Source organism: Leptonychotes weddellii, chromosome 1 (genome assembly GCF_054177405.1).
Source record: "Leptonychotes weddellii isolate Sample4059 chromosome 1, ASM5417740v2, whole genome shotgun sequence".
Lineage (NCBI taxonomy): Eukaryota > Metazoa > Chordata > Mammalia > Carnivora > Phocidae > Leptonychotes > Leptonychotes weddellii.
In genome coordinates, this window is record NC_138369.1 from 143,773,035 (window position 1) to 143,782,679 (window position 9,645).

A 9,645-nucleotide genomic window follows, 5' to 3' on the forward strand; every position below is an offset into this window, starting at 1 on the left:
GAGAGGAAAGTGCCCCAGAAGTTATGGGAAAAAGAACATGGTGGACCTTGTATGTGCTGGGAAGGAACTTCATCACTGAAGGATCTTCCTCACTGACTCCAACTGCTTGTCTAGTTTGTCAGATTTAGATAGAGCAAGCAACCTGTGTATTTCCATTTTGCATTATTACGTGAACAGGAAGTCAGCAAGGCTCTTTATGGATCTTTGATTCTGAATTGCACCAAGAAGTTCAATTAAATAAAAGACCAGAATGAAATAAATGGGGCTGGCTGAGTTCAATATTACTTTTAAGTTGTCAATAACCTATACGTATTGGTCATTTCTTCCCAAGAGGGTATATAATGTTGCTAGCAGGTGACGCCAGTGAAAGTGGTCCTTTAAGAGAAAGCAGAGTGACTACCGTGAGGGAGAAATTCTTTGAACTCTGATATTTCAAGTTAATTCTTAGTTCATCTTCGAGGCACCTTGTTCCTGACACCTCACAGTGCCTCACTGTACATGATCTCCCTGCAAAGGCATCTACTCTGAGGTGCAGGTCATGAGACTGTAGACTTTTGTTCTTACATATTTTATTTCATTCCCTCCACTCTCCTTATTTTCTATGTTATATATGTATTTTTTAAATGACTACCATGGTTTGTGCACCAGACATTCTGCTAGATACTTCTCTCGTGATATCTCAATCTTCACATAAGTCCTAGGAAACGGGTAGAATTCGATCTTTTTACATGAAGAAACCAAGGCTCTGAGAAGAAAAATAACATGCCCAAGGTCATACAGCTAGTAGTAGAGCGTGAAGGAATTGCTGCCGGTAGTGAGATGACTTAACTGAGATTTTAGAAGATCTCTCTGGCTGACTTCCCAGTGGCTTCCAGCTGGCCTCGGAGGCCCCTCTGCTTGGGCTCAGGCCTCCTCCTGCACCTTACGTCATACGTCTTCTTCCCTCATTTCCTCCCCTCCAGCCGCCCAGGCCTCCTCTCTACCTTATACAAGTCACCATTACTCCTGCCATAGGACTTTCGTAGCTGCTATTTCCACTGCGTACAGGCCCTTCCCCCAAGACCCTTGGGCAATGATGCAAAGGAGCCAACCAGCCTGCATCGTCATTCTTTTTTAGTTCCTTACTGCTGTCAGCATTTAAAAAAATTAATTTGTTTATATGTTCATTTTGTGTATCCTCTCACCCCTTTATGGCTCCTTAGAGCAAAGGCTTTATCTTCATCTCACTTACTTCTGTAAACACTAATGCCTTGAACAGGTGCTCAATAAATATGTGAGAGGAGTAGGATCACAATTTAAAGCCAATTTTATTGGATTTCAAAGCCTGCCTCCTTCCCAGGGTCACTTTGTATTGTTGCTCCTCTTTCAAACTGCCCAGGGGTGTCTGGCTGAGGCTGCCATTAACCTAAGCCTTGTGCTCTCCGAACTGCATCCACGGACTGAGAAGATGCTTTTTTTCTAATTTGCAGAAAGGACCCATGAGGACCGGCACAGACTCCACTAGACTAGGTTTTTCCCACTAGACTAGGTTATCTCTTGGGAATGATGTCTCTAGGTTAACCGGACTACCATGGAAGTGACAGGAATGTTCACTAAACTCAGCTCTGCTGTCTAAACACCATGGTAGCTGCTACTGAACCACAGGTGGCTATGTGAATTTAAGTTTATTTAAATTAAAACTAAAATTCAGTTGTGACCACACATTGTACTAAGCACATATAGAGTGTTCAGTAGCTACATGTGGCTATGGTTACCATATTGGATGGTGCATATATAAAATATTTTCTTTTTTTTTTAAATAGGATTTATTTATTTATTAGAGAGAGAGAGCAAACACGAGCAGGAGGGGTAAAGGGAGAGGGAGAGAGAATCTCCAGCAGACTCCATACTGAGCAGGGAGCCTGACGCGAGGCTCCATCTCACAACCCTGAGATCATGACCTGAGCCAAAACCAAGAGTTGGACAGTTAACCAACTGTGGCACCCAGGTGCCCCTGAAGTATTTTCATCTATAGAAAGTTCTACTGGATAGTGCTGTTTTAAAGTGATCAGAGATAGTGTTCAGAGATTTACATGTGAAATAAAAGATTTTGTTTTTTCATCAATGAATGAAAAGCTGGACCAAATCTCAGTGATCCCATTTAGGCCAATAAGATCTCAATCTTAGATAGTGTTAACTATAAATCTTCCTGCCTAGATGATAGGGAATGTTCTTGCTACCTTTGCATTTCCCCACTATTTCCAGAACTATTGCCAGTTGCTGAAGCCCACATAGTCAGGCAGGCATTTCCCTAAATAGAACACTGTTCCCTGTTGTAATGGTAGCAATTAGATACTGGATCCTTTCTCATCCCAAATTCTTTCCCTGGTATTATCTTACTAGGTTCAGGTTCAGCTTGAATTTGCGGCAGGTTGTTATTAACCTCATCTAAAAAAAAAAAAGATGTCACCTCCAAGCCCTTCATTGTTAATGGTAGCGATGCCCTTTTTTAATGTGTGTTGTGTCTGTTAAGTCACAGAGTGCCCTGGCCCAGGCCCTGCAGTCAGCCAATCATGACCGTGACCTTCTCCAAGAGCAGTATGAGGAAAAACAAGAGGCCAAGGTTGAGCTGCTCTGGGCTCTCTCCAAAGGCAATAGTGAAACGGTGCAGTGGAGAATGAAGTATGCAGACGACATTGCCCAGAGGACTGAGGACTTGGAGGATGCCAAGTGAGTGGGGCAAGGCAGACCTGAATCCAGAGGTAGTTATACAGCAGGGGATGAGGAGAGTGACTGTGTCTTAAAGGCCTCATGTAGACATTGAACAAATCGCTACCAAGTGCGTGAATAAGCCCAAGACCAAAGCTTAAACAGCCACGGCCGGCAAAGAGCACATGCTCTGGTGGGGCTAAAAAATAACAATTATAATAGAGTAATAAAAACTAGAAAGAGGTCCTCGTGAAAGAAAGGAGGCTCTTTCTAGGGCACAAGGCAAGTCTTTAGAGAAGACGTGACTTGAGCTAGGGTTTGAAAATGGGCTAACCCTTAGAATCATGTACTTGATTTGGAACATTAAAATAATGGAGTCCATGTGTGTACATGTCTCCATACATTAAAGTCAGTTATGTCTCTGGTCTACGACTTGGAGACCACAAAGTGCTCTGTGAAGATGCACAGAGACGGCTGGAAACATATCAGGAGCTGTCATCATGCCTTAAGTGCTAAGAATTTCTTTGAAAAGAAGTCACCCTCAGACCACCTCTAAGGTTAGAATATCAGTTTTATAGCCAACACTACATAAAGGCTTTAGAAGTCCTTCTCAGGAACTACAGGAGCTTGGGGCCTAGATGAATCAAGACCTGGTACCAGAGTGTAGAACTGAAGCATTTTGTTCAGAGGTCAAAGGACTGTGTAAATTTGAGAGAAGTGTCAAGCCAACCCCAGCTTTATAGTCATTAAAGGTTTACTCAAAAGAGTGTGTCCCTGGCTTGGCAGCTTAGCAAAACTTCAGGGAAGATCAATCCAGTTCTCTTTAGTTTCAACCAAAAATATTGTTTTTCAGTTCTTCACCTAAATCTTTGAGAGACGTGGCTGTGGACTTGCTCAACAGTCGCTATGTCCTGTCTCTGGAGGGGTACCAAGTGATCTGTCTCTGAAGCTGCAGTAACTTAAAAAGGGCTTTGGGATGACAGATACTAAGAATACCTGTGGTAGATGTTTGAAAAATGCTGGGCCACGGGAAAGTAGGGCTTTGAACTGAAATGGCTCCTCATATTGGAAATAGGGCATTTGCTTCTAAAGTAAGATACTTTTTTTCTGCTATGATGGAAGAATGTGGGTGAAAGTGCCTACCAGTGACAGTGTTTGCAGGTTTCTTTGGGAGGGGTAGAAAAGAGGGAAAGCATATAGACTGCTTACGACCACATGGATTTGTTGAGCTAACAGATTGTTGTCCTGCAGTACATGACAACTAAAGAGAAATAATGGACAACATGGTAATATCCGAATACCTCTTCTGCTTTAAACTTATTATTATTTTTTTTGAGAGATAGAGAGAAAGAGAGAGCTCATGTGTGAGAGTTGCGGGGGGGAGGGTAAGAGGGGATGGGCAGAGGGAGAGAGAGAATCCTAAGCAGGCTCCATGCCCAGCGTAGAGCCCTATGTGGGACTCAATCTCCCGACATTGAGATCATGACCTGAGCCAAAATCAGGAATCAGCTGCGTAACTGACTGAACCACTCAGAGCCCCAAAACTTAATGGAATATCAAATAAATAAAACGTTGTCTATATTATACCCCAAGGAGACAGAACTACAAAAAAAAAAAAAATCTGGGATTCTATTTTTTTTTTTTAATTGGCTTCACAGGATGAGTTAGTTTAGCTGAATCAAGCTCACCTGAGACCCAGTTGACTGTTTCTGAATTTCACATTCCCCAAGAATAGGGATTTGGTTTCTTAATCTTCCACATCTTGTAGATTCTAGTACGGAGTAAGAACTTATGGTTGGCAAATTGAGGAACAAATGGTAGTTGGTATGAAAGGTAGACAGTATTATCAGTGAGATGAGGGTGACCAACTTGCCCATTTTGCCTGATGGAGTTGTGGGCTTGCTGATTTTGGCACTGATGGCTCCATGTCCTGGTGAAACCCCTTGGTCCCCCCCACACATTTGGTCACCCAAAGTAAAATCCCTATTTTTTTAGTATTTCTGAAGTATTTGAGTATTTCTAAAGTAATTAAAATACATGTAATTATTTTATAAGACCCCTGTTTTAGGTGGGGTAAAGCATCAGAATCTCCTTTCTGCTCCAGCTTTATTGAGATGTAATTGACATTTGTATATATATTGACATTGACTTGCTGAGACCAAGTCTAGATTCCTCTGGGCCCCAAACTCCTATATACCATTAAATACGTTGAGGTTATACAATGTGATGATTTGATATATGTACATATTGCAAAGTCTTCACCACAATGTAGTTAGTTAACACATCCTCTACCCTACGTAATTACAATTTGTTGTCGCTATGATGAGACCATTAAAGCTCTAGTCTCACAGCAACTTTCAAATATACAAGACAGGATTGTTAACTATAGTCACCATGTGGTATTTCTTGTTGGGACGCCTGGGTGGCTCAGTCAGTTAAGCACCGGAGTCTTGGTTTCGGCTCAGGTCATGATCTCAGGGTTGTGGGATCAGACTCCGTGCTCAGCGGGGAGTCTGCAGGAGATTCTCTCTCTCTCTCTCTCCCTGTCCCTCTGCCCCTCCCCCAAATGCTCTCTCTCTCAAATAAATAAATAAATCTTAAAAAAAAAGAATCTCCTCTTAACATTTAAGAAAAATGAACCAAAGATGTGAAGTTGCTATGGTTAGGAAGTCGGTGAGCAAGGAGTAGTTGTTAGAGCTCAGATTTCTCCTGGATGCCGAGCACAGATTGGTTTTTGCAGGATTCCAACCAAAAAGGGGTTTTTATGACCACATTGGTCTGATGGCCTGCTTGTGTGGCACGTGTTCATTCCAGAGGATCTGTTTCTGTTTAATAATAGTAGATCAGAAAGAGCTTTGGTACACACAGTACCTTTCATCTAAGAAGTGTAATGAATGGGTAAGAATGGGGCTGCCAGCGTCCCCGCAGGAGATGGAAGCAAGAGAACATATTTCATCCATTAGAAAGCCTCAGGGCACCGCATTGTGGGGGTGGTGGAGGAAGCACTTTAATAAACCACTCTATCTCAGAGGATGCTAGAGGGATAACAGCAGGGGCTAGAGTCCCCCCTGAGAGCAGTGGGACCTGGGAAGTGAGCATAACAATGGGGAGATGGATTTGAGTATATAAATTTGAGAAGAGCAGCTGAGGTGGAGAAAAAATTCAGAGAAAAGACAGAATTTTGGCATGTTTAGGAGCCACATGATAAGAGGGAGACAGAATGAGCAGGAGAGAACCAAAGAATGTTCCTTGGAAGCAATGTAGTAAGGAGATCTTTAAAGACTAGATGTGCTTAAGAACTTTTAACAAGTGCTTACTGCTGGTGGGGTGTTTGGTACAATCTTCTCTTTCTCCCATTTTTTCTTTCCCTAAGGATTTTATTTATTTATTTGACAGAGAGAGATACAGTGAGAGAGGGAACACAAGCAGGGGGAGTGGCAGAGAGAGAAGCAGGCTTCCTGCTGAGCAAGGAGCCCGATGCGGGGCTCGATCCCAGGACCCCGGGATCAGTCGCTTAACAACTGAGCCACCCAGGCGCCCCTCTCCCATTTCTTAATGAAGTCACCCTTAAAGTCTGTATTGCTGATAGAAGGTTTAAAGTTAAGCAAATATTTATAGGAGTAGAGATCCTGAGTTCCAAGACGAGGCTGGCAAAGCGTAGGTGAAAATAAAGCGCACATGGACATCTGGGTTCTCTAGGCACAAAGAGGGCCCCCCCTGCTTTGTACCCAAGCACTGTTTTAATCCAGGACAAACTGGGTGAGCCCCCTGAGGGTTGCAGCTTCACTTGCCATTTGCTTGGGTCTCCCCTTCTCAGGAAGAAGCTGGCCATGAGGTTGCAGGAGGCTGCTGAAGCCATGGGGGTAGCAAATGCCAGAAATGCTTCCCTGGAGAGGACCAGGCACCAACTGCAGCTCGAGCTGGGGGACACCCAGTCTGACCTCAGGAAGGCCTGCTCCCTAGCAGCTGTGCTGGACCGGAAGCAGCGGCCCCTGGACAAGTGCCTGGACACCTGGAAGCAGAAGCAGGAGAGTCACGGGCCGTGCTGGGGGCCTCCCCGAAGGAGGCCCGGGGCCCTCAGCACCGAGCTCCTCAAGCTCCGGCACGCCTACGAAGAGAGCCCTGTGGGCCAGGAAACCCTCCAGAGGGTGAACGAGAATCTCCAAGGTACTCTGAGCTGGGCTTGGAGCCAGAGCAGAAGCAGGCAGGTATGGGGGGAGCCCTGGCTTCAAGGGCAAGGCTGTCCTCCAGGGGCAGGTACCTCAGCATTGTCATGGTTTTGGTCCCGCTCAGGTTTTAACTTTTCCATTTTTAATACTTTTTTTTTTTACTACAGTTATTATTTTTATTAAATTCTAAAAATGAGACTACTTTCCTACCTTAGCCCCAGGTTCACTTCACTCTGTCAAGACAGCCACTATTAAGAATTTCTTTATCATCCATAGCCTTACCAAGATTTCCCATGTATATATGCATGCATGTATTATTCAAATTTTGCAGTATTCTACACCTTTTATTTTTTTCACTTATCAATATATTTTCTAATTTGACAAATATTTCTGTAGCCTACATTATGTGCCAGACTCTGTTGTATACATAACCATCCCTCATTTAATTCTCAGAGCAGTCTTATGGGTTAGTTTCTTTGTCTGTAAAAAGCAGATTATATTAAGTCCTATAAGGTTAAGAATTTGTCCAAATTCACAGTCGATCAAAAGTAAATGTGAGATCTGAGCCCAGGCAGCTTGACTCCATGCTATGCAGACTTACCTACCGGCTGCGCCACCTCCCACATGCCTCATGATTCTCTTTGCATGTCTGTCTGTACGTGGAGGCCTGCCACATGATTGTTGATAGTTGCAGAGTGTTTTATAATAAGGATGATCAATACTTATTTAACTAGACCTCTTTCAGTTTAGATACGATTTTCCACAATTATAAATAATCCTCTACTGTACACTCTGTACATATACTTGTGGACAGGTAATAATGTTTCAGTAAGGGTAGATTTCTAGAAATGAAACTGCTGAGCTAAAGGAATGAATTGCAAAATTTTGAGATGCTGCCAACTTACACCAGCTCCACCAGTGATGTGCATTAAAACCTTGAGATGCCCCGGAGCAAGTTCAATACTCTTGGCGGCATAAATGAATCTTGCTTCTCTGTTAGCCTACCTAGTCCGTGCTCAGTGAGACTGGGCATGTGAGAGGTGCTGGAACAGTGGTCAGAGAATTTCAGCTGCATCCAAACTGCTTGAGGGCTGGTTCAAATGGTTGGCGGGAGATTCTGATTCACTGGATCTAGGGTGGGGTCTGAGCATTTATATTTCTAACAAGTTGCCTGTGAGGCCAGTGCTGCTGGTCTGGAGACCACACTTGGTCTGGGTTGGGGCTTGGGCAGAAGTCTTTTTCGGAAGCTCTCCAAGTGATTCTGAGGTATGGTCAGAGTGGAGAACGACGGCCCCAAGTTTTCTTTGGAGAAACTCTCTTCTGGAGAGGGCTTATAAGAGAAGGATTCATTACAGAATTGTCATCTAAAGGTTTTGGTGGTGTAACTTTTCAAAACCCTTGTCACATCACATCATAGCCAGGCATCTTGGAACCAGGGGAACAGACAAGCTCTTGAGCTCCTTCCGCCACCTCTGGATGGTGGGTAATTCCCAGAGCTACTTGGCCCTGCTCCACACCTCTTAGTTACTATAGGCTTCCTTCAGGAAGAGGCAGAACTGACAGTAACAATATTGAATGGTGGGAGGTTTTGTCTCTTCTGGATGCCTTATTCTGTCAAAGACATGTGTTCGTGAGAGGCTGGCCACCAACCCTCAAGCTCTTGACCTCCTTTGGATTCTTTGGTTGATCTGCGCTCACACATCAGCTTCTGGCAGGCAATGACCCAGGTTATGCTTTCAGCTCCTATCCTGGTGTTGAGAGGCAGCGGACAGAACGGCAGCTATGGGTGTCAACAGCTAAGCCCTTACACCGGAAGTGTAGGGATTCCTTGCAGGAAATTGCTCTCCAAGCATTGGTTTTTGATTTATTTTCTTTTATATTGAAGGTGGTGTTGAGGGATGGCAGCAAGACCTTAAGGCAGGTGGAATATGCCACGGCTCTGACAAGCAGGCCCACCATGTAAAGTTGTACAGGTTGTTAAATGCACAGTACTCTGAGAAACACTGTCCTCCCCAGTTGTAGAAGGCAACTTTCTGGTGGGTGGCAAAAGAATATATTGAAGAAAAACTGGCTTTTTCAAATTCCAGCAAGGGTCCCATAGGTGCCATTGGTGGCCTTGCCCTCAGGTTTCCAAGGATGGCGTGACCACAGTCCCAGGGGAACAGTCCACTATACCCGATATCATGGGTCGGAGGCTGGTTCCTTTCACTCACTTTGCTTTTTTCCTTCTCCAGAAGAGATTTCTAATCTGACAAATCAGGTCAGAGAAGGAAAGAGGAACTTAAGTGAAATGGAAAAGGCCAAGAAACGGATTGAACAAGAGAAGACTGAAGTCCAGGCGGCACTGGAAGGAGCAGAGGTATTACCTCCAGGGAGGGAGGGTTTTTGTCATTGTGACCAAGCAGAAGGTTCTGCATTCCAGCAGTAATAGCAGCAGCAGCAACAACAAAATGACACTTCTTCAAGTGTTAACTCCGTGCTAGGCACTAGGCCCAGTGCTTGATGTGCATTATCTTATGTAATCACCCTAACTAACTAGTGTCCCATTTCACAAAGGAAGACACTGAGGCTTAGAGGGCAGGATAGGCAATAGTGGATACAAATCTACCAAGTGCAATGAGAAAAGGGAACCATGTCTATCTTGTTTATGAATTTATCCCCTGTGCCTAGACCCTCATTTTTCAAAATGTGGCCCACGGATCAGCAGCTTGGAGCTGCATTGCCCTGGAGCTTGTGAGAAATTCAGACTCTCAGCCTTCTCCCCAGCTCTGTTGAATCAGAATCTGCA

The 9,645-nt window shown here is 44.2% G+C and overlaps 1 protein-coding gene across 1 annotated transcript in view; it reads left to right on the forward strand.

Moving 5' to 3' along the window:
* The window catches only part of MYH15 (myosin heavy chain 15), a 150,507-nt gene that overhangs the window by 93,581 nt on the left and 47,281 nt on the right, over positions 1–9,645 (forward strand). Inside the window, 3 exon segments of the mRNA XM_081816033.1 lie at positions 2,513–2,709; positions 6,506–6,855; positions 9,092–9,216. Of these exon segments, the coding sequence (XP_081672159.1) occupies positions 2,513–2,709; positions 6,506–6,855; positions 9,092–9,216 (672 nt within the window).